At 35.0% G+C, this 26,765-nt stretch overlaps 1 protein-coding gene across 27 annotated transcripts in view; it reads left to right on the top strand.

The window, feature by feature from the left end:
• The window catches only part of LOC114328343 (cytoplasmic dynein 1 intermediate chain), an 86,996-nt gene that overhangs the window by 34,995 nt on the left and 25,236 nt on the right, over positions 1-26,765 (top strand). For 9 of the 27 annotated variants that reach the window (XM_050650946.1, XM_050650928.1, XM_050650917.1 and 6 more), the window contains 3 exons: positions 9,547-9,594; positions 18,313-18,498; positions 20,695-20,848. In XM_050650946.1, coding sequence (XP_050506903.1) covers positions 9,547-9,594; positions 18,313-18,498; positions 20,695-20,848 — 388 coding nt within the window. The remainder of the gene's footprint in view (positions 1-9,546; positions 9,595-18,312; positions 18,499-20,694; positions 20,849-26,765) is intronic. The other 18 variants (XM_050650963.1, XM_050650953.1, XM_050650941.1 and 15 more) reach the window with 3 other exon arrangements.

Genomic DNA, 26,765 nt, shown 5'->3' with positions numbered 1-26,765 from the left:
AGACCATCAAACACTTAATTTAAATAACATTCATATTGAATACAACTTAGAGGTAATATGGGCCATGGGATGGGATAATGACATATAAAACATGTCCTTCCGACTAAAAGTTCCTTTCTCTCTCCTGTCTAAACTTCATCATTGAATACTCAACATTATGTTGTGTATTTGGTCGTTCGTGGCGTATGTGCCATAATAGTATAAGAGCTGTGAGACATTTTTGAGTAGGTATTTTAGGCAACCTGAAAATTTTTCAGGTGACTTTTCTATGATAGCCTAATACAAAAATGCCGGTCTGGCTGGAGGGTAGCGGTTATTTTCCCCAAAAATCCCCCCCAAAGTTAAAAAAAGGGCAAAAATTGATATTACAAAAAATACCATTGACGTGACTTTAAAGTAAATTTAAATATTCAAATATAAAGAAAATAAACAGACCAGGCGATTTGAGGGCGATTTTAACTCTGCAAGATACTTGCATGGGCGTCCCAGGATTATTTTCAGGGGATGCATCTGAACTTCACAAGATTTCATCTGAATCTGTACATACTATTAACGAGTATAAAATATACAACTATACATGCATAGCTATGTACACTCCTTCCGGGCAGGGAGGTGCAATTGTTATTTTGACAGGGTATTTTTTAATATTAAAAATAAATATTCTAAAAAAGACAGGTTTTTTTTGGTGAAATTTTCCAACTGCCATGTGATCAAACAAATTACGGGTGCATATAAATGAAAAGCGCTATAGGTAAGCACCAGTGTGAGAAAGAGCGTATACCGATAGCTGTTTGCGTCCTCTGTTCTAACTGAGCGAGTCCGTTCGCTCGAGAAAAATCACGTGACCTAGCGATAACCATGTTGTTGTAACTTTTTCTTAATTAAAGGAAAATAATACGTACTATACAATACAGTGATGAGCAAGCTAATAACCGGCAAAATAGCTCAAAAGGTTGAAAACATAACACATTGCGAAACAAAAAGAGTTTTCATCGAGATGTATTATGTTTTCCATCTTTTGAGCTGTTTTGCCGGTTATTAGCGCGCTCATCACTGTAGATTTTGCAAATATGATAGAAAAAAAAAACAAATGTATTATTATAAATATATAGGTAGAAAAGTATTAAACTATAGACTAAATTAATTCTGTGTCTTGTACTTCTTCTTCAAACTCCTCATCTGAGCTTAAATATTCATTCTCTTTTTCTTTGTTAGACTCCCCTCAAGACTCAGATTCGTCTTCTACCTAATCTGTAAATAGTTATAATATGTATTTAGAGTTAATTAAAAGATTATTAGTGATTAATTAATTGAGTTGCTACGTATTCTTTCTTTTAAAACCAATACTTAATACTTTTCCTTATATAACCAATCACATCAGGTTTTTTATTTCTTAGTATATGACCAAAGTAGCTCATTTTTTTCCTTCATAGTGTTGAGTATTTCTTGTCTAATTTTCATCTTTCTTAATGTTTCCGCGTTTGTTACGTGTTGTGTACATTATTTTTTTACATTATTCGATAACACCACATCTCAACAATGGCAAGTCTTTCTTCAGATGCGCCCGTGGTTGTGCAGGCTTCGACTCCGTACAAAATGACAGAGAATACGTAGCAAATCAATTAATTAATCAGTAATTAATTTTTAATAAATTCTAAATGCATATTACAACTATCTACAGTTCATGTAGAAGAAGAATCTGAGTCTCGAGGGGAGTCTGACGAAGAAGAAAAGAATGAATATTTAAGCTCAGATGAGGAGTTTGAAGAAGAAGTACAAGATTCGGACACAGAATTTATTTAGTTTATAGTTTTATAATTTTCTACCTATATATTTATAATAATAAATTTGTCATTTCCTATCATATTTGCAAAATCTATTGTATAGTACGTATTATTTTCCTTTAATTAAGGAAAAGTTACTTAAAAAACTATAATATATAACAATTACTCTAACGTTTCGAGGCACAACAACATGGGTATCACCAGGTCACGTGATTTTTCTCGAGCGAACGGACTCACTTCGCTAGAACAGAGGACGCAAACAGCTATCGGTATACGCTCTTTCTCACACTGCTGCTTACCTATAGCGCTTTTCATTTATATGAACCCGTAATTTGTTTGATCACATGGCAGTTGGAAAATTTCACCAAAAAGCTGCCTTTTTTAGAATATTTATTTTTAATATTCAAAAATACCCTGTCAAAATAACAATTGTACCTCCCTGTCCAGAAGGAATATACATAGCTATGCATGTATAGTTGTATATTTTATACTTGTTAATAGTATGTACAGATTCAGATAAAATCTTCTGAAGTTAATATGCATCCCCTGAAAATAATCCTGGGACGCCCATGCAAGTATCTTGCAGAGCTAAAATCGCCCTCAAATCGCCTGGCTTGTTTATTTTCCTAATATTTGAATATTTAAATTTACTTTAAAGTCACGTCAATGATATTTTTTGTAATAACAATTTTTACCCTTTTTTTAACTTTGGGGGGGATTTTTGGGGAAAATAACCGCTACCCTCCAGCCAGACCGGCATTTTTGTATTAGGCTATTATGGAAGAGTCACCTGAAAAATTTTCAGCTTGCCTAAAATACCTACTCAAAAATGTCTCACAGCTCTTGGACCATAATATGTATCACACGAAATAAATAAACCTGTACAATTTCAATATAGCATTTTTGTCTATAAGGGGTCATCCATAAACTACGTCGTTGAGAAGAGGGAGGGGGGGCTTGCTTATTACGACGGAGTACGACAGGGGAGGGGGGTATGAGTGCCCATTCGACGTCTTTTAATACATTGGTAATTTAAATTTGTCGCTATTGTGTGTATAAAAATAATTTTTTACTAGCTTCTACCAGCATTAAGTATCAGATATTCATATAAAAACGTATAGTTTTTGATATGATATTGAAAATAAAACAAAACGTTTTCTAATAAATATACCTTTGTTAAAATTAAAAAGAGTAATTCTATTATGGATACTTTTATCGGGGCAGACTGCAATTGCGGGCAGCGGTCAGAAAGGAGGAAGACCTAACCCTTCGGTCCAAACCTAACTTACGGGTAATAGAGTGAGAGAACCGCAGGAGGTATTTGACCGCTGCGCGCAATCACAACCCACCCTTTTATCGCATACTTTTCATTTCGTTTTTATCAGTCACGGCGTTAAAATAATATTAGGTAGCACTTTTGTACAGGACAACAAACAATAAGACATTGTTCTTTGAGTTTAAACAATCGCTTCTATATACAGAACAACGTCTGGAAGCAACAAAATATTAAATTGTTAGTTCATTTATGTGCTGCATACTGTGTGTGAAACAACAGTTCTGAAAGAACGAATAGAAATAAAATATTGTTTTCTATTTAGTTAGTAAGTCGTATATAGACTTTAGAAGAAATGGCATCGAAATCAAAACAAAATAAATATAAAGATTCATATGATGCAGTTAAGAAAGCATACCCCGCAAAATCTTGGTCCAATGCTATTTAAATGCATTCTTTTTTTTTTGAATACCAAGAAAACTAATAAAGATTTTTGAAAAATTTAAACGCAGATTGAAAGACTGCATTATTGCCGAGGGCCAAAAGTTCTTGAAAACATCTATAATGTTTATTTTAATAAGTTACAGGGGTGAAAAAAAAAAGAGAAAATTTTGTCTGATTTTTCATTTCAAATATTTCATGCAAAAGAAACCTTTTGTTTATTCTAAGGGACTTTCAACCTTCGGTAATAATGTAATCTTTTATTCTGCGTTTAAATTTTGCAAATATATTTATTAGTTTTCTCAGGATTCGAAAAAAATTAATGCATTTAAATAGTATTGGACCAAGATTTTACGCCTACCCCCTCATATTTGATTAAAAAAAAACAGAAATAATATTGATTTTTTTTTTTTAATTAATGAAAGGGTGGTCGTGAGTTGCAACGACGACGTCGACATGGGGGGGAGTCGTCTCTAAACGACGAATTACGACGGAGGGGGGATGGATGCTCCCTAATATACAGTCCGTGAATAAAATAACGCATAAATTCATTATTTTGAAAACCGGAGTCTTTAAGGAAAAATCCCGAAACAAGTCGATTTTTATTTTTAAATTGCAATTTTTTGACATATATATTATACTAGTGACGTAATCGATGATTTTTTTAAATAAGAATAGGGGTCATGTGATAGCTCATTTGAAAGGGTATTTAATTCTCTATTCACTGGTATAAACATTAACATATTTATTTATACAGGGTGTCCAAAAAATTATTATTTTTTAATTAAATTTATTGATACAAAAAGATAAATGTATGTAATTTGTTTAATTCTAAATACATTTTACTGCTGTTAGAAACATAAAAATGTTTTATTTAAAAATTAAACATTGATTTTCGCTTAAACGAAATGTTCAAATTGACAAGAGACAAGTGGGTGGCAGCTTTGATTGAATTTAAGCGAAAAAATTTAATATCTATTTGTCAAATAAACATGTTTTTTCTGTTTTTTTGACAACAGTAAAACGTATTTTGAATTAAATAAATTACAGACATTCTTTTTTTGTCTCAATTAATCGAATTAAAAAAAATTTGAACACCCTGTATAAAAAATTATGTTAATGTTTATATTAGTGAATAGATAATTGAATACCCTTTCAAATGAGCTATCACATGACCCCTATTAAAAAAATCATCGATTACGTCATCACGCCAAGATGGATGACGTCACTAGTATGATGTATATGCCAAAAAAATGGGAAATTAAAAATAAAAATCGACCTGTTTCGGCATTTTTCCTTAAAGTCACCGCTTTACGAAATAATTAATTTATGCGTTACTTTATGGACGCTCTGTATAGTCATGGATCCCTCGTACCAAAAAAAGTTGATTAATAGCAAGCTGAAAATTTGTTAATAGCTTAACGGTGTCTAGTCAGACAAACTTTGATGTATGGGAACACTGGAACAGGAGAAGTTTTAATTTTGGAACGTGATCTTAATTGTGGAACTTGTCATTCTGACAAGTTTATGATTGTGAAAACTAGCAGATTGTTTTTAAGTTTATAGTTTATTAAATAGCAAACTTTATATAATATATGAAAACATTTTTGGCCGACAAATATATTGGACGTTTTAATAAGTCCGACACGTAGAATATTTCAAATGACAGGAATTATGTTGGTGATAAATAGCAGTCTGATTTTTGCATGAGAGTTTAATAAAAGGGTAACAAATCAATTGGAAGTTGGAAGTTCTGTCCGACAAAATACTTATGACGTTTTCATAATCTGGCATTCGAAACCTGTAACCTGTTCCACAATTAAAACTTCCCCTGTTCCAGTGTTCCCCTTTATCAAAGTTTGTCCGGCTAGACGCCGTTAAGCTATTAACAAATTTTCAGCTTGCTATTAAATAAACTGTTTTTGTACGCGGGATCCTGGCCTAATATATTTAAAAAAACATTAGAAATATCTGAAAGACAGAACTTATTTTTAACATTATTCAGTCAACTAAACGTTGTATTGTGTAAATCGTCAATATAAATTAGTAAATCATAAAAAAGAGTTTCACAAGGTTGTATACAAAGATATATAGTGATTTATAAAATATGCTAATGAGTTCATACGGAATGTATAAATAGCTGCGATAGACAAATATGAATGACGTAAGCGAAGAGATACCAAATTTGGCATAAATATTTGTTGTCACTTCCTGGGCGAATGAGTATACAGTATGCATCGCAATGTATAGTACTGAAAAGTATTTAGTTATCGGGATGATAATGCTCTTCGGGATAGACCCGAAGAACTGGAAACTTTAGATGAAGGTGACGGACCAGAAATACTAAAATCAGAAATAGTACATGCTATAAAATTGGCAAAAAACAAGAAAGCCGTTGGTCCTGACAACGGCAACAGAAATGTTAAAGCTTATAAATGAGGAAGACATTGGAATACTAGTCAAACTTTTCAATGATGTTTATTCGACTGGTGATAACTGTAGCGATTATAGAATGATAAGCCTTGTGAGCCACACTTTGAAAATCTTTCTACGTATCATCCACAGTAGAGTCAGAGATAAATGTGAAGAAGACCAGGATGAAACACAATTTGGTTTCAGAAATGGACTGGGAACCCGGGACGCACTCTTTGCACTATTATTATTACGGGTATTATTGCAGAAATGTCGAGATCAAAGGAAAGACGTCTTTGCTGTATTTATTGACTATGAGAAGGCCTTCGATCGAGTACAACATCACAAATTAATTAAAATATTAAAGGATAAAGGAGTTGATAGTCAAGATGTACGAATCATAGAAAAATTATACTGGCGTCAAACAGCGACAGCTTGCATAAATTGAAAATCAACAGAAATATGCAAAATACAAAGAGGTGTCAGACAGGGTTGTATACTGTCCCCACTGTTATTCAATTTATATCCAGATAGAATATTTAAGGAAGCGCTGCATAATTTGGAATGGGGTATGAAAGTTAATGAATTCTGATAAATACAATCAGATATGCAGACTATACAGTTTTATTTTAAGTGATGATATGAAAGGATTACAACACCTTTTAAATGCCATTGACACAGTGGGAAGAGAGTTTGGCCTAAACATAAACTGTTCAAAAACAAAATACATGGTATTTAGCCGTTTGGCCCATCAAGATTCACGGTTATATGTTGATGGTCATATAATTCAAAGAGTACCCAGTTTTAAATATCTTGGTTGCCATATTACCGAACAACTAGATCCAGATAAAGAGATAAAATGTAGAAACGAGATAGACCGCACGACATTTTTAAAAATGAGGTCATTCTTCTGTAATGATAACTTGCAACTTCAACTTCGAAAGCGCATGATTAAATGTTACATTTGGTCAGTCCTCTTGTATGGTGTCGAAGCATGGACATTAAAAATATACACCATTAATCGTTTGGAGGCCTTTGAAATGTGGCTGCACAGACGTACACTGAAAATACCATGGACGGCTATGATGACAAATGTGGCAGTCCTTAAGAGAGCAAATGCTACTCGCGAGCTGCTTGATAACATCAAATATAGAAAGATGGCCTATTTTGGACACGTAGTAAGGGGTGACCGGTATAATATTCTTCAACTTATGATGGGTAAAATCGAAGGACGCAAAGGAATTGGTAGAAAGCAGGCCTCTTGGTTGAAGAATATCCGAGAGTGGACAAGAATAAAGAAAGCAGAACAACTATTTAAAATAGCTCGAGACAGAGACAGTTTCGCCATGTTAATCGCCAACGTCAAGGGGACTTGATAGGGCACGTTAAGAAGAAGATGATAATGCTAATGTTCAGAATGTGTTCAATTGTGCTATATACAGTGTTTATAACGGTACCGTAAATTTTGAAACATATTCTGGAACATAGATTGCTTCAGAGTCCCTCCTTAAAAATGACACGATCTTCTGACGTAATTTGGACAGCTCTTATATTGTGTGGTCTATCCTATGATATTGTTGTGAGACATTGACATTAAAAACCAAACATGCTAAACAAATTAGAAGCATTCGATATGTGGTGCTATGGTCGAAACTTTCATGGTTGCCTAGTATTAGGCAATGGTGTGGTTCCACAGTAGAAGAATTATTTGGCGCAGCAGCCGATAAAGGTTTTAGGAAATGATAGATGTGGTGACGGCCAACGTCTGAATACCGACACGGCACCTAAAGAAGAAGAAGTATAACTGAAAATGATCTCTTTTAACAGTTTTCAGATGTAATCATCCGTGTCAGATCGAGGAAATGTGATAGGTAGGTGAAGTGATTCGGGCTTAAAGGTTTCTTGCAGCTTAGCCAAGGACTGTCGAGAGGTGTGGCTGGTCTTATTAGAACAACTGTCTATTTATCAGAATGTTCCTTGCACGACAAAACCTTAAACTCTAAATAAATAGTCCGATCACCATGTTCCTATAGCGTTTCTGGGTAACAGTAAGATGTGTAACATCATAATCCTCAATGAAATATGACCTAGCTCACCGTTTTGTGAAACTGCACACTATGTAGCGGTTTCTGGACGATTTGGTTGGCGTTTGATAAAAACCTCCAAGTGAATGTGCCTTTTGTCAGAGAACCACAGTTTGAATAAGTAATCTAGATCCTCATACACCATGCTCAATCCTGAGACACCTATCTTTCCTGGAAGTGTAGAAAACAAAAGTTTCAAAAACGCCAGAAAACGAGAGTTTCAAAAACAGCAGAAAACAAAAGTTTCAAAAACTCTATTTTATTCTTAGATAAAATGAACTTCCATTAAGGTAACGGTTGAATCCATCACTGATTATGTATTTATTCCCTCAGCCCACTAAGTATTTTTTTTGCTATTATTTGGATTGTTTCGTTGACTTTTTTGGTGCATCAGTTTAAGCATCATCATCCTCAGGTTTCAGGTTCCACCTCATTCTGATCGCTTTTGAGCCTGGATTTCCAAATTGATGCGTTCGAATACTATGTCTACAAATTCAACTTGCTATTATTACGATATTTTAAAATTACAATCGTTCAATTTAGGTTTTTCTGGATTGTAAATATCGAATTTCCAGTGTTTTAAAAATAACTATGTATTGCCTAAACAATGTAGAATTGGCGCAGTCAATAGGATGTGCTCAATACGTTATTCTTATGGCGTTTAATCGCGCTAACACTTAATTTTTGTCAGACTCCTAACCTGATGTGTATTAAAGGTCACAATCTGATGCAGATTATCGATTTTCAGTTTCCATGTCGCTGTGCTAATATTAGAGCTCTCGATGCAGTGGAAATTACTTCAGGAACATCTTACCATCTTGACTTATATTAAAATGTACACAAACACTTTAGTGACGGATATGAATGGGAGTTGCTATGGATTTTTTATGTCCTAGGGAATTTTTTAATTTGAGATGACATTTTTTATATAATCATTTTTTGAGTGTTTATGGGGCCATCTACGAGGAAATCTCCATCACCCCAAGAGGGTCAAAAATTAAAGAAAAAAATAATTGTCGAAACAAAAATATATTAGCTGAAATGAAACTTAAACTACACACAGACAACTTCAATCCAATAAACGGAAAATGAACGGAGCCTAATACATATTATTTGTCTTCGGGTTTCTCTTTTTTATGTCTTTTGGTTGGTGTTTTCATTGGGAGTTACTCCAAGACAAATGTTTAGATCCTTTAGGTATGGGGGTGGTCCAAATTGTTTTTTTTACTGAAGTGATGTTATTTCCCTTTGTAAAAAGTGTTACCACGTATATTTTTGAAAAACTCCTTTAAAACCTGTTTTTCGCCGTATTTTTTTTTCGTTTTCGATTTTTCTTTTGGAGATTGGAAAAAATTGAACATATGATTTGTTAATAGACGCACTAGCTTTTGTACAGTACTGTTTAGAAACTCAATCACCTCGTGTAAAGAAAATTATAAAAACCGGAACGTTCCACTTGAATTCTACACTTTCGTCAAATTTTTTTTGTGGAAAATGTAGAATTGATTTTGATCATTTTTGATCCTAATTAAAATTCTTCTTTTTTGTCAAGACGAATACAATCTTAACCCTGGTTTAGAATGGGAGGATGAGTTTACAGGTAGGTTAAGCTTCGAGCAATATTTTTCTTTTTTTCTACGGTTCTATACGTGCCGGACGAACGGTTTGGTTTTTTATCTTTTAACAAACTCGAAAACTATAAAATAGCTGACTCAGTGTTTTATTAAGAAAAAAATATGTAGTCAATAAAATGTGCTTTTGATAGTTTCTATCTTTATGCCAATTTGACCGTTAAGGCACCTGAATATTTGTATCCGCATCTGTCAGAATATTTTCCGATTATATCGATCCTATATATACAGGGTGTTCCATTAATAACTGTCCATTTGGTAACTGGACAAACCTTAGCACAAAATACGAAAATTTAACCTTAAACACTTAAAATAAAATGTGGTTTCTTACTGAGTTACAGGGTGTTTTATTTAAAAATTTAAAAACTATTTGTACCCAGTACTTCAAAACCATTTGACATATCCTTATCATACTTGACAGGAAGATACTATATACCCTACTTAATTATATTAAATAAACGTTTCTGGCTAGTACTAGTGGCATACAAGGGTGGAAAGTGAATGGTTGACCCTTCCCAAACTCTACGCCACTGGCGGATTGCTATTTTGTATGTGCCATTTTTCGATTCTTCCATACTTTCTATGTAAATAATGCACTCTTCACTCGTAACGATAAAGTCAGTAGTTTTCGAGATATTTCAAGTTAAAAATGAAGCGATGCAGCTATTTTGACTAATGTAGGCATTAATTATGTCGATGTCATAAGACTGCATTTTTACGCAAACGAATTTTTAATCGCTAGTATCAAAAAACATAATGTTATTTATCGAAATTTCTTAAAACGAATAGATGCATTCAACATTTAAAAACAAATTGGGGTCCTAAAAAGAACCGCTTTGTTACACTCTAAATAAAAGAACAATTTTAATAACACGAAAATATCAAAAAATACATTCAAACTGTCGATTAGACAAAAAAAAATGTGTTTTTTGATATTGTCGTGTTACTAAAATTGTTCTTTAATTTAGATTATAAACAAATAGTTGTTTTTAGGACCACAATTTGTTTTTAAATGTTGAATGCATCTATTCGTTTTAAAAATTTTTAATAAATATCATTATATTTTTTGTTATTAGCGATTAAAAACATTTGCGTAATAAAATACATTCTTCTGATCTAAAAACACCAACACAAAATAGATGTGTCACTTCATTTGTAACTTCAAAAATCTCGAAAAATAATGACTTTATCGCTACGAATGGAGAGTATATCATTTACATAGAAAGTATCGGAGAATCGAAAAATTGCACTAACATAGCAATTCCACCAGTGGCGTAGAATTTGGTAAGGGTCAGCCATGCACTTTACGCCTCTGGTAGTAACCAGAAACGTTTATTTAACATAATTTAGTAGGGTTTACAGTACTTACATTTCCTGCCAAGTATGACAAGGATATGTTAAATGACATTAAAGTACTGGATATAAATAGTTTTTAAATTATTAAATAAAACCCCCTGGAATTCAGTAAGGAGTTAAGTTTTATTTAAGGGTTTTAGGTCAAATCTTCGTATTTTGTGCTAAGGTTTCTCCAGTTACTATATGGACAATTCTTAATAAAACACCGTGTACATATACTTTCCCTTATTCTTCACGTTTTTTTTTTGTATTTTCTTCATCAAAGATCTTTGTCGTAAAATCTATAATATTTTCAGAACTTAATTTATCAATCTGAAAACTACTAATTATCAAAACCAATGTAGAATTGGCGCAGCCAATAGGATGTGCTCAATACGTTCTTATTATGACTTTGTTAACACTTAATTTTGACTTTGTTAACACTAAGTGTTAACACTTAATTTTTGTCAGACTCCTAACTATAAATCCGAAAAATTTAACAAAACAAATAGACATGTACGATCCAAACTACAAAAAAAATTCATCACTTAAAAACTATCAGTTTTCGAGTTGTTAAAAAATTTAATTTCACACCGTTCGAGTAAACCGGCACTTTGTTGTGGTACCTAACCAACTAAACACCACTAGATGTAGAGTAGTTTTCCCATTTATCATCTGCATGATTGTATTTGTTGTGTTCGTATTGCAAGATATAACGCGATGTTTGGAAACGAAGATTAGCGTTTATTTCGTTCGTGAACAATGTAGATTAAGATGGTGTCATTTTGGGCATGCAAAAAATGAAGGGACTAAAAAATATAAAAGTAGTTTTTGAATCTCTGGATTGGAATTTTGGTTCTAAAATTAAGTAAGTTTCAAAAATTGTTTTATAATACATTCAGGAATATAAAACCTACGATTTTGTTGATTATAGTGTAATACAGAGGTTCAAAAATCACAGCTAGTGTCGCTAAAATAACACAAGTCAATAAGACACAATCTCTGTCATGGCGGATGACATACCATGTGATGGCAGATCATGTGATATGCGCTGACATCATTGACAAATGAAGTTTGTCCTATTGGTTTGTAAAACTAGTAGTTAGCCATATTGGAAGTACAATTTTAGATAAGTATTTGAAAACTGTTGGTATTTTCGACTCTCTGACTCTCTGCTTCTAGGTTTCCTCATCAAAGTTTACTTATTAGTCTACAGTTCCAAATCTTCGAGAACTACAACTAATTTTAATTTTACAACTTTACAAAATGCGACGTAGATTAAAGATAATATGTAACAGGAATTTCTGCTACAAATAAATAGTCACTCTACAAAAAGGAAAAAATTATAGTACAGTTGTTGAAAATCCTAGAATAAGTTCTCGAACGATTGCAGACCAGTTTGACATTTATAATTCCACAACCTTACAACATTTTGAAAAGAAATAAATTCTATTCGTATAAATTTCAATGTTATCAAGAACTAAGAGAAAGATGCTGAGAGACGATCGGAATTTTTTTATGAAATTTTAGAGAAGGCTAAGACAGACAGGCAATTTTAAAAAACATTTCGTTTAGCGATGAATGCATGTACATTTACATTAAATAATGAACCAAATGTTCAAAATTATAGGATTTGGTCGACAAGAAAGCCCAAGGATATTTTTGAAAAATATACCCAATATCGTCGAAAAATAAATGTCTGGCAAGGAATATTATTATATTATTGACTAGGAAACGCGCTGAAAAAGTAATAAATTTGGTCCCCCATTCTGACCGCATAATACTGATACAACTACAGGGAAAGCCCATGAATATAAATATAATCCAGACTTGCGCACCAACTGCTGATAAATCAAATTCTGAAATTGAACGCTGGTACACAGAATTGGAAACCATCATTAAACTAATTCGAAAAACTGAAATAACCATTATAACGGGAGACTTTAACGCTAAAGTTGGGGATGAACCAGTGCCAAAAGTGGCTGGCAAATGGGGACCAGGTAAGAGCAATGACAGATGCGACAGATTGATAGAATTCTGTCGGCAACATGAATATGTAATTACTAACACCTGGTTTAAACTACCACCAAGAAGGTTATATACCTGGAAGTCACCACAGGATAGAGAACATAACATCTTCCGCAACCAAATTGACTTTCTTGTCAATAAAAGGTACCGAAACTCTTTCAAAAGCGTAAAAACTTTCCCTAGTGCTGACATTGGTTTCGATCATATCCAGTAGTGGATCATATCCAGTAGTGCTAAAAGAAAACTATTAGACGCATATCCGAACAACTCAAAGATGAAAAAACCAAAAAAGAAACAGAATAGCAGCTGAACAACAAACTTAAAGAAATTACCAACAAAGAAGACAGAGCACAAGATATAGAACAGAACTGGGAGGAAATCAGACACGCCCTTGCAACGACAACTGAAATGATCACAGAACAACGACCACGGAAGCAAAGATGGATGACAGAGGAAATAATGGATTTAATGGATGAAAGAAGAAAATGCAAACAGCACAAATCAATGTACAAAGCAATAAATAGAACCATTAAACAAAAAATAAAAGTTGCAAAAGAAAAATGGATAACAGAACAATGTGAAGAGATCGAAAACTTATATAAAAAACATGATGACTTCCATCTTCATAAGAAACTCAAGGAATTCACAGGCACGACATACTCACAAGGACCAAATAATCTAATCAACGCAGAAGGCAAACTGATTTCAAGCCCTGAAGAACAAATAAACATGTGGGAAGACTATATAAAGGAACTCTTCTATGACATCAGAGAACCTCCTACATTAAATAAAGAAAACGACGAAGGTCCTCCAATACTGAAGTCCGAACTGGAATATGCTCTACGTCAACTAAAAAACAACAAAAGGAAAAGATGAAATACCAGCTGAGCTACTGAAGTTAATCAACGAGGAAAACTTAAACTTTTTCTTGGACTATTTAATAGTGTTTACAATACAGGGGCGATCCCTAAAATATGACTTGAATCCGTCTTCATACAACTGCCTAAAAAGACTTCCGCCTTATAAGTCTATTAAATAACATTCTGAAGCTTTTCTTGCGAATCGAACAGAATATATAAAAGATGTGACGAGGTCATCGGTCAAGAACAATTTGGCTTCAGAAAAGGTATGGGGACGCGAGAAGCAATATTCTGTCTTCAAACTCTAGCACAAAGATGCAAAGATCAGCAAGCAGACCTTTTTGTCTGTTTTATAGATTTTGAAAAAGCGTTCAATAGGTTGCAGCACAAGACCTTGATAGAAAGATTAAACGACATCGGAGTCGACAAAAGAGATTCTAAAATTATAGAGGCTATTTATTGGAATCAGACAGCAATCATAAAGACCAATGGTAACACGTCAAGTCAATTGAAATACAACGAGGTGTTAGAAGGGTTTTGTGCTATCACCCATACTGTTTAGCGTCTACTCTGAGGTAATATTTGTGAACGCTTTATCGCACTCTTCAGAATTAATCAGCATAAACGGTCAAACAGTAAATAACATCCGCTATGCAGATGACACGGTATTAATGACTGGTTCGGACCAAAGTCTACAGATTACAGATTATCTTGGTTGCTGGTTCAACAATCAACTTATTATAAACAAGAAGAGCGAGAATAGAGGTAGCCCGACAATTGTTTATCAAAATGAAAAGCTTATTTTGTAACAGTAGCATTAATATCAGCCTTAGATGTCATTTTCTGCATTGCTATGTGTGGTCAATACTTTTGTATGGAACGGAGGCCTGGACTCTCAACACAACACTGATGAACAAGTTAGAAGCCTTTGAACTCTGGCTTTATAGAAGAATCTTGAAAATACCTTGGACAACCCACACCACCAACGAAGATGTTCTGAGGAGAATAGGTACAGATAGGGAACTGCTGAAAATCATCAAAGTCAGAAAAGTTAGCTACCTGGGACACATAATGAGAAACGAAAAATACCGCCTCGCGCAACTGATCATCCAGGGTAAGATTGAAGGAAAACGGGGTCCCGGTAGGCGCCAGATTTCATGGCTTAGAAATATCAGAGACTGGACCGGCCTTGATTCAACATCTTTGTTTAGAGCCGCATTGGACAGAGACAGATTTGCCAGTGTAGTCGCTAACCTCCACTAAAGGAGAAAGCACCATAAGAAGAAGATTATTGGACCATTTTTCTGCGAGGAAAATTTAAATTCAGAAAAGTTTTTGGAATTCCTACAAGAAGAGATTTTACAGATACTTGTAGAACTAACTCCAGGGGAAGAAGAAATTTGGTTTAAAGTGGATGGGTGCAAACAATAGCCCGGAGGTTATGGCATTTTTTTAAAACAGTTTTAATAAGTGTTTGATTATTACTGTTACAGATATCGGTTGGTTACTGTCTCAGAGATCGGGAGATCTAGCTCCATAGGAATATTTTATGTAGGAGCATCTATCAACAAAGAGCGCAAACTAGAATACGTTGGCTATATTATAAGAAATGAGCAGAGATATGGCTTGTTGTAACTGATTCTTCAGAGCAAGGTGTTTGGAAAGAGAGAAGCAGGGAGAAGAAGAATAGCTTGCCTTTCTGAGAAAGTGGTTTAATACGTCTACAACCGAACTATTCCAAAAAGAGGCAAAGTTAGGATAGCCATGTTGATCGCCATACCCCGGAACGGATAGGCAAAGTAAAAAGATGGAGCAACTAAAAATCCCAAAATTTATTCTACCCAAAAGTTTACAGATATTGAAGCAATAAAAATACGAATTAATGAAGAGTTTGCAAAAATAACGCCACACGGTTTGGCTAATAAATTATACAATATTTCATAAAATAAAAATATCGACAATTCAAATATTAATACAGTCGGAAAAATGAAAGAATAGGGCTTTTCATTCACAGTCATTTGTTTCGAGCTTCTGTCATGTGTCACATAATATTAATATATTTACGTCATACGTTATTGATATATACCAATGATAGAAACCAAAGACGTATGGCGTAGATATATTAATATTATGTGACACATGACAGAAGCTCGAAACAAATGACAGTCGATGAAAAGCCCTATACTCATGAACCATCACATCAATCACATATTTTGTATTTGCTGTTTTTTTTCCATAAATAACAAACGAGAGAGATATATTATTAATAATCTGAATAGTATGTGATTGATATGATCGTTCATGGGTATAGGGCTTTTCATTCACAGTCACTTGTTTCGAGCTTCTGTCATGTGTCACATAATATTAATATATCTACGTCATACGTTATTGGTATATAACATGGTGCAAACCAGAGACGTATGACGTAGATATATTAATATTATGTGACACATGACAGAAGCTCGAAACAAATGACAATCGATGAAAAGCCCTATTCTTCCATTTTTCCGACCGTATCTATTCATTGTAGCCGAACGCAACCCACTATACACATTCTGCACTATGTGTGGCCTAACTTGTAGAACAATAATCTGGCAAACATTTTTGCAAAATTTTGGAGTGTGTTTAATTGTTTGGAATGTGTAGAACAATTTTAACATTTGTTTTTAAAACAGATTTCAGTCCTTTACAAATAGTATCTCATTACTGTTCATTTAAAATAATTAGGAAAGCAGGAATTCTATCTACAGTTTTGAATTTCTCATTGAGTTTCCTATGGCTTGTTTGACGATTCACCACTCGATATATCTTCCAAACGTTTTCCACCTCCCTCCATTTTGGAGTTATTTACTCTGTTGCTGGAGAGTTGGAACACTCTCTACAGATGATGCTGATCTTAACTTTTTTGCAGTTGTATTAATTTGATGGGAATATCTGCACACACAGTTCCCACATATTTTTTGCTGATTAAAATGACACCATGTTATTAGAGCATGTAGACAAAGAGCACCGTTTCCACTAACCCTATACCTATCGCATGCTATACTGTACCGAAAAAGTCTGTTTATGCTTGTCTAGAAATCAAACTCTCGATTAAAAATATATCTATTTTAAAAACAAATCAACTGCCATGGAAAATCTGCGATCTGGTATTGATGAAATGTATATACTATATCGTAGAATTGACATTGCTGAATATTTTACCTGCCATATATAAGTTCCTGATTGCCTTAACATTTTTAATGATGATGGATGTTGTTTGTTTGATGATTGTCCATGTTATGATCTGTTCTCCATTTTTAACAGCTTCGTATAACATTTATGATATCCGGTTTCAGTATACATAGAACTAAACTGTAGTTCAAGAAAGGGAGAGCAGAGTCCGTTATTGTACCAATTTTGCTCTAATACTGACTTTTATTCTAAAAATATTGACGTGAATACAGATTAAAGTTTTCCATAGATCAATTTTATGATCTATAATAAATCTCCTACTCAAAGATATGGATGATTTTCTTACTAATCAATGTTTTTGTGATCTATACTCAAATTATTGTTCTGTTAGTATCGTTTATCTGTGGTTATAGTTTCTTTAAAACTATCAATATATTTATCAATTTTTTTTCACCGCTAAAAGGCTCCTAGGATCCAAAAATGTCTTTATATACTAAAACAAGAACTTCTAAACTAATTTTGAAAGTATATTAAATAAGTAATGTATATTAGACACCTAGTACCAAAGTTTAGAGCAAAAAATGATCTGGGTCTAGGCGTGGTGAAATATCTTTATAATAAAACTGTCTTATTAATGCGATCTTCATCATAGTGGCAGTATATTAATTATTATCCGAAAAAAGTTGTCAAAATGTGCCATTTTATCCGGTTGTGTATCTACTATGGGCCATTCCACGAATATACGTCTGTTCCAGACCATCGCGACAACGAATATTTTAGTGTGCAACATAAGAAGTACGAAAGTAAATGGCTGTAAAAATTATTCCAATAAACAAGAATGTAATTTGCAATTTAGTTTCGTACTTCTTATGTTGCACACTAAAATATTCGTTGTCGCGATGGTCTGGAACAGACGTATATTCGTGGAATGGCCTCTACATCTTTATTCGCTAGCCCATACAATCCATATCATCTCAAGACGATTTCATAACAACTTTATGAGAAAGCGTCACCAAGAGCAAAATTGGGACAAAGGTTGTAATAAGTGTAGACAGCTGACAAATACCGGTCCTTTATCTTCCTCCATGACAACCAGAAAGCTTTGCTAATTTGCCTTTTTAACTATTTCAAACCATGCTTTGTATATCCCACCTCTAACCGACGGATTAAACATCTGTGATACGTCAGCTGTCTACCACTATTAGTAGCCACGTGTCGTGTAGCATGTATGAGTGAATCTGCCCGCATGAATGTGAATGTTAGAAAGAGCGTACCCATTATTCACCACAGTTTTGACGTATGACGATGGCCACGAAGGAGAGGATGAGGAGGGCAGTTTACCGCCACATCTCGGAGGATATGGTGGGAGCAAGCTACCGCCCGGAATCCTACCGCACGGTCTTCCCCAAGTCAAGGAGGTCCAGCCAGCGGTTACGGCTTTGGAACAGGAACAGAAGAAGGAGGAGGTCAAAGAAAGTAAGTTAAATTTAGTTTGTGTTGATACCTACAACGTTAGCATTATCTCAGGTTGTTTAAGAACATTTTTGTATTTAAAAACATATCAAGAAGTAGGATTACATCAGTAATCATCATACCCAAATAACATTGGTGTTCTTTTTTGGACGTACTTCAGCCAGTTGGCTTATTGTACTTCTTCCATTCCAGAATTCTGGAATCCTATACCAGCTTGTGCAGGTCTAAAGGATTGGTACCATTGGCTTTTGGAGTCACTCGACAGTCTCCAAAAAGTGTTTGCAGTAATGCAATATATGATTGACTGTTTCGGGTTCGTTGTGCCACGCAGTAATGATTTGAAATTTATGATTGACTGTTTCAGGTTCTCTGCCATGGGTATTTCGCCACAATTGATCCTTCTCTGAACACGCCCATCTTTTCAATTTCGACTTACATCACGACCTGTCTTGATTTTTATTTAGCCATATTGATTGTTTTTCTTCAAAATTGCTTCACTCAATTTAGTCCTGTCGCCAGGGGGGGTACAACGGCCTCGTTAATTCAGATGGACTTACCCAAATTTTTTTTATGTATTTTGACCCGTAGAACACGAATTTTTTGGGTAACAGTTGATCCGGATGTCGATAAGATTGTTATAGACCAAGAACTTGAGGAATCAAATAACAGCGATTTTTGGCAAAACAAAACAATATTTTGTATTTTTTGGGTCATTTTAAGCAAAAAATATTTCTACAAGTTTTTTAGTAGGATGCACAGTTTTCGAGATAAACGCGGTTGAACTTTCAAAAAATCGAAAAACTGCAATTTTTAAACCCGAATAACTTTTGATTAAAAAATAAAATAGCAATTCTGCTTAGCGCCTTTGAAAGTTCAAGTCAAATTATGTCGGTTTTGATTATTTGCATTGCTAAAAATTTATTGTGTTATTGCTAAACAAAGCTACAAACAACTAGTGCGTGAGTGATGTTTCTATGATTTCTCATTTAAAATCGAACGAGTAGGTAGAATAGGTACTAGTGCAATCAAGACTATTTCTACGTTACATGCGTTAAAACGCATGTAAAAGCACGGGAAACCCTACGTGTTTATAGCTTTGTTAAACAATAAAAAAATAAATTTTTACCAATGCAAATAATCAAAACCGATATAATTTGACTTAAACTTTCAAATGCGGTAAGCAGACTTGCTATTTTATTTTTTAATCAAAAGTTATTCGGGTTCAAAAATTGCAATTTTTCGATTTTTTTAAAGTTCAACCGCGTTTATCTCGAAAACTGTGCATCCTACGAAAAAACTTGTAGAAATATTTTTTACTTAAAATGGCCCAAAAAATACAAAATATTGTTTTGTTTTGCCAAAAATCGCTGTTATTTGATTCCTCAAGTTCTTGGTCTATAACAATCTTATCGACATCCGGATCAACTGTTACCCAAAAAATTCGTGTTCTACGGGTCAAAATACATAAAAAAAACTTGAGTAAGTCCATCTGAATTAACGAGGCCGTTGTACCCCCCCTGGCGACAGGACTAATTGGAATATTGTAATTCCATCTCTTTCTGGGTTGGCCCATTTTTCGTAAACTTTCTCTTATAAACCAGTCATACTGCAACCAGTTGGCTTGCAATCCAGAATTCTGCAACTCTGTACCAGCTTGTGCAGGTCTAGTGGATTAGTACCATATTTTTTGATGTCACTTGGCAGAGTCCAAAAAGTATTTGTCGCCTGCGATTTAGTGCCTCGAAGTCATGCAAGATATGGTTGATTAATATGGTTGATCAGGTTCCTGATAAGAGTAAGAAGCTTTTGTCCATGAAACAGTCCTATTATTGTATGGCGTATATCCTGCAGGGAAACCTGTTATGACTCTGAGCTGATGCCTGCTTGTTTTTTGCAGTACTTTGCTAATCCCTGAATTCCTCCTTGCACATTTCAAAGTTTGGAATTCTGGGGACTTACAGTGTTAAGTTGAGTATTTGACCAAGTCGTCCATTTTACTATTATTTAGATACGAATGGTTCTGAACCTTCCTTTAAAGGGACGATGTATCGTTCGGTCTTAAACGATCTCCTTTAATATTATCCTCTCAAATTGTAACTGAATTAGTTCCAGTACATTTTAATTTCAAAACTGCCATCTAAACGAAGATTGCAGCATGATGCTGTCTATACTATGATTTAATCAAATATTGTGTTATAGTTAGGGAACTGAGCGAGGAGGAGAAGCAGATGATCATACTTTCAGAGGAATTCCAACACTTCATAGATAGGGCCGGAAGAGTAATGGAGAGGGCTTTATGCGAAAGTGTCGACATTTATATGGATTATACAGGCAGCTTAGGAGAGGAAGGACTGTAAGTATGAACTTTCTTTTTTATAAACCTTTAAATATCTGCGAAAATGACTCACTTTTCTTCTTCAATGCTATGTATCTCTTTTTACATTTCATTCATATCCTTCTGTCCATTCTTTTAGTTTTTGTTAATATTCTTTTAAATTATTTTATATTCTTTTTCATTTTGATAAGCTGACCTTATTTGGATACCAGGGAGGATTCAAAAAGGGCAGATCCACCATAGATCAAATATTCGTGTTGAAAATGATTCAGAGCAGTACATACGAGCAACAGTTAAAGTTAAACCTCCTCTTTATAGATTTCAAACAAGCTTACGATTCTGTGATAAGAAGGTGTTTGTACCAGGCCCTAAGAGTACTTGGAATTCCGGAAAAGATGATCAGACTCGTAAAAATGACCTTAGTGAAGACCGACAATAGAGTAAGGATAGAAGGAAGCCTATCAGGAAAATTTGAAGTTAAAAGGGGATTAAAGCAGGGAGATCCGCTGTCCACTGTACTTTTCAATTTCTTGTTGGAGGCAATATTGGGAGAGAGTGGAATACGAACGAAAGGTATGATCTTTGACAACAGAAACCAGGTTCTGACCTTTGCGGACGATGTAGTGCTAATGGCAAGAACGGAAAGGGAACTGCTGAGGATTTTCAAACTCTTTGAAGTAATGGCTAAGCAGTATGGACTGAGAATTAATGAGCAAAAAACAAAGTATATGGAAATGGGACAGACCTCAGATGAAGATACACAATTGAAAACTACCACAAACAACGAGAATAAAGAGTATTGCTTCAACAAGGTGACGGAGTTTGAGTATCTAGGAGTAACGCTAACAAGTAAAGGGGAAGAAAGCCAAGAAATTGAAAAAAGAATTTCGAGAGGAAGAAAGACAGTCGGAGCCCTACACAAACTACTAAGAGCCAAAAACATCTCCAGAGAGGCAAAATTAAGACTCTACCGAACAGTGATCCAGCCCACAGTTCTTTACGGGAGCGAAACATGGGTCATGAACAAAAATCAAGAAAATATGCTGAACATCTGGGAGCGGAGTGTTCTAAGGAAGATATTCGGGGGGGAGGGGGGGTAAAAAACGATGAAGACGTTTGGAAGAGACGAACAAATGCAGAGATCAGAGAGCTGTACCGGAAACCAGAAATAAGCCAGATGGTCAGAACAAAGAGACTAAGTTGGTTAGGTCATCTTGCGAGAATGGCTGACGGAAGGTGGGCAAAGGACTCACTGCTGAGAGGGGAAAAAAGAGGAGAAGAAAACGACCCAGGAAAAAGACCTGGATACAATCGGGATATCAAATTGGAGAACTGCGGCCACGGACAGTAGAAAATGGAGAAAAACCGTGGAGAAATTCCAAGCCATGGGCCGTTCCTACCAAAGCCGTAAATTTCACAAAAAAAAAATAAAAAAAACTTAAAAAAAATTTAAAAAGCTTCCTACGCATTACTACAAGCTTCCTCGAGGCACTTACGAGTGAAAAGTTATGTTACAAAATTTTTCTTCAAGTTATCACGGAAGAGGATAAAATGTTAGATGTTTAAATTGATATTAAAAATGTTAGATGATTGATTAGATTGTAGCCTGTTGAGATATATTATATATATAAGCTGTTCTTATTTACTTTAAGAACATATTTCAATATCATTTTGATACATGTTTCCTTGTACGTAAAATATATGTACCCGAATATTTTGAGTATTATACATGAATATTTGGATAGGACAAAGATATTTTCCAAATGGGTGCCCCGTTTTCTCACACCAGAGGAAAAACAACAACGAATTGGTGAACCTCAGCGCTGTTGGGGCATGTTTAATCGGAATAAATCTGAGTTTTTTGCTCGGTATGTCACAATGGATGAAACTTGAACCCCACCACTTTACTCCGGAATCAAATTCGCAGTTATATGAGTGGACAGCATCCTGAGAAAGCCGTCTGTCTAAAGCGACCAAAGACGCAACAAACCTCGGAAAAGGTTATGACCTCTGCCTTTTGGGATCCGCAAGGAATTATGTTCATTGACTATATGAAACATGGAGAAACAGTCAACAGCGACTTTTATATTGGTGTATTGGTTTGAAGACTAAAATTGCAAAGAAAAGGCCTCATTTGTTGAAAAAAAAAATTGTTGTGTCACCAAGACCGTGTCATGGATAAGGAATAACTTTTGCAAATAAATGTTTTACTAGTTTTTCTAGACTTCTTGACCGACGTAATACACATCGAAATACACGACGAAAATTGACATAGTTTTCATATAGCAGCGAAGTTTGGCCACTTAAAGAAAAATCCGAAAATATGTTCAGAACAACTGAAATGGACTTCTGGAGAAGATCTTCTGGTATATCAAGAACACATAAAATCAGAAATACAAGAATATTGGGAAATAATGGATGTAAAGCATACAATAATTGACGATATAAAAACAAAGCAGCTGAGATGGTTTGGCCACGTACAACGTATGGAAGACGACAGATTACCCAAACACGTGCTACGATGGGCACCGGAAGGACGGTGGAAAAGAGGAAGACCTAGGAAAAGCTGGATAGAAGGTATTCATAGGGAAATTAGAGAAAGAGGCTTGCACGAAGACAGGTGTTACGATAGAGAACAATAGCGATTGGGAATCGGAAGACGCGTAGAACGTTATAAACCGATTATACATATATATTCATATTTTATCTAGACAAAAGAACGTTGTAATATTATTCTTATAGCGATACGCTTTAATTACTATTTTTGCTAATTTTATTTTCTTAATTGTTAATAACTTTTCTCAAAACGAAACAACATTAGTCATTTAAAACTCACACGTAATATACAAACCATATGCCAACAAGGGCCGTTGATGTCGAGAAATCAAAATGTATCCCTAAACAGATTGTATAAAATTAATGTTTTTTCAAGGAAACACTAATGGATTACGATGTCAGATCGCCACACTCTTTATGTCAATTTCTTAAAATACAAAAATGTTCTCATCTTTTGAAAGGCAGATGCAGTAATTTATGGCCCTTTCTGCCCATGATCGCAAAACCGCAAAACCAGTTGACGTAATAGTTGGTGGTCCGAAAGTCAGTCTCTACACAGTATGCGAACGATGCAGACACACCCTCGCTCGCGCTAACAAACAACCCTCTTTCGAGATATAAGCAAAACACCGCTTGTTTACCCAAAATAAATAAATATTGTTACAAGTTTTTTACAATACTTTATTTAAACTCCAATACAATATTACAATACGTTAACAACTTGAACAAACTGACAACTTTAAATACTCAAAATCTCAAAATACAACTGAACTATCAAATGTCAAACACAATGTTTATATAGTTTTCTGACGTTCTAGACGTCACCAGACATTTCTGGGTTATTCCATGACATCCAGAACATTCTCGTACGTGACTACTTCTTCTTTCACGTCGAGGGACTCTTTCTATGTAGGAACAATCTACGGAACTGTCATAACACTGCTCCCTCCTTTATAGTTATTCGCCTCGAATAACTGGTCTATCAGGGTCTGGTTGAAGCCAACAGGGTGGATCAGTTCCATGATATGGGGCTAATCTCTCAATGTGAACTACCTTGGGTTTACTTCTCGCTGAAAACTGGATGCGGTAGACTAGATCATTTATTTTCTTTAAGACGGTGTACGGACCTTCCCAGTTTCGTTGAAGTTTCGGACAAAGTCCTTTCTTGCGTGTGGGATTGTATAGCCATACTGGGTCACCCCTTTCGAAAATTGTCCCAGTAGCTTGCACATCGAACCTGGACTTGGCTTTATCACTTTGAAGCTTCAAACTTTTACGAGCAAATTCGTGGACTTTTTCCAGTTTTTCTCTTAAGCTTTCTAGGTACGTCAGGGATGAAGGTTCTTCTTCACAGGTAGGCAATTTTCCGAAAATAAGATCTTGAGGAAGCTTCATTTCTCTTCCGGTGATCATCATTGATGGAGAATAACCGGTTGCTTCATGTTCAGAACTTCTGTAGGCTAACAGGAATAGAGGTATTAGGGTATCCCAATCTTTTTGATTATCAGCAACAAACATTGAGAGGTATTGACAAATAGTTCTATTATGTCTTTCGATCATTCCGTCTGATTGTGGGTGGAGAGGCGTAGTTCGAGTTTTCTTAATACCCAAGATTTTCATTAGTTCTTGCCATAATTCGGATTCAAAATTTCGTCCCTGATCAGAATGCAACTCTAAAGGAACTCCATGTCTTGATACGACGTGTGTTATGAATGCTTCCGCTACAGTCGTCGCTTCTTGATTAGGAAGAGGTGCAATTTCAGGCCATTTTGAAAAATAATCCATTGCAACCATTAAGTACTTGTTACCTCTCTCTGTCGTTGGAAGTGGACCGAGAATATCAACTGCAAGTCGTTCAAAAGGCTCTCCGGAAAGATATTGTGCCATTTTACCACGACTTCTTGTTCTAGGGCCTTTTCTACCGTTACACAAGTCGCATTTCTTACACCATTCTTCTACATCTCGGCGACAATTGATCCAATAAAATCTGTCTCGAACCCTGGCCAGTGTTCTTTTTACCCCAAAATGTCCTCCAGACAGGCTGCTATGAAGTTCTTGCAACACACTTTTAATGTGTGATTTTGGCAGTACCACTTGTTGAACTATACGTACTCCATCGGAACTTTCCCACTTCCGATATAACAAACCATTCGAAAGATGCAAGGATTCCCATTGAGCCCAGTACGCCTTTATAGTTCGACTGTATTTACATATTTCCTGTCAAAGAGGTCTTACTCCATTTTTAAGCCAATCTCGTATAACTCTTAAGTCGTTATCTTTCTTTTGACTCTTCTTAATGTTTTCCAGAGAAATCTGGTCATTATCTTCTTGTTGTTCAACTGTGGTCATCCGCAGACTAACTTCTTCGGTTACATTCTCTTTTTGTGCTAGCTGACGTTGGCTTTGAACTTGTAATTCATTTAATGCATTTTGGTATTCTTGAAATTGTTTATTTAACACATTCTTCTCTTTCATCAGTTTTTGACATTCGTTTTCCAGATTGGACTGTGTAGTTTTTGCATTATTTTGAATTACCTTACACTCTTCTTGCAATATTGTCACCTGTTCTCTTAATCTTTCTATTTTATTTTTACTAATCGCTAGTTGTTCCTTCAAATGGCTTACTTCAAATTCCAGTGTATTTTCTTCCTTTCTATGGTCAGTTGTAGGAAATCTGTTTCTTAGTGACCATCTACCATCATTTCTAGTGAGACTTTGCGACAGGCTTCTGGATGTCGAACTAGGCGACCTTCTGATCTCATTCTTGTATTCTTCTTTTCGTGCTTGGGATCGGCTTCTGCAATTGGATTTTAGATGTCCCATTCTTCCGCAGTTAAAACATCTTCTGTTTTCATTTCGAGGTTTTTGTTGGATATTTTGTAGTAAGCTTAATATCTGGGATAAAACTAGTTGTTCATTATCTGTGGTTGTGACTTGCTTATTTTCTGTAAATCTTATTTCTTTTAATTGTGGAAGAGATCTAGAAATATTTTTCGCCGCTTCGTACTCCTGAGCTGAGATTAGTGCTTTATCTAGCGTTTTGTGGTATTGTAATCGCAGAGCCTGTTGCATTTCGATATCATGCAGTCCATCTATGAAAGCCTGTATACCGATTTGTTCCAGAAAATCTCTTGGTGCCTGAGGATATGCCAAATGTAATAATCTTTTAATATCAGCTTCAAATTCTTGTAGGCTCTCGTTATGTTTTTGATACCGAACTTTAAGCTGACTTTGAAAAACCTGCTTCAGATGTTGTTGGCCATATCTTGTTTCTAAAGCTTGAACAAGTGAGTCATAACTAGGTGAATCCTGAGGAAGAAATTGAAGGACGGTTGCTGCCTGGCCTCGAAGCGACACCACCAAGGAAGCTGCCATTTCT

Source organism: Diabrotica virgifera, chromosome 1 (assembly GCF_917563875.1).
Source record: "Diabrotica virgifera virgifera chromosome 1, PGI_DIABVI_V3a".
NCBI lineage: Eukaryota > Metazoa > Arthropoda > Insecta > Coleoptera > Chrysomelidae > Diabrotica > Diabrotica virgifera.
The sequence above is the reverse complement of the archived record's forward strand: the minus strand, read 5'-3'. Positions and strand labels throughout refer to the sequence as shown.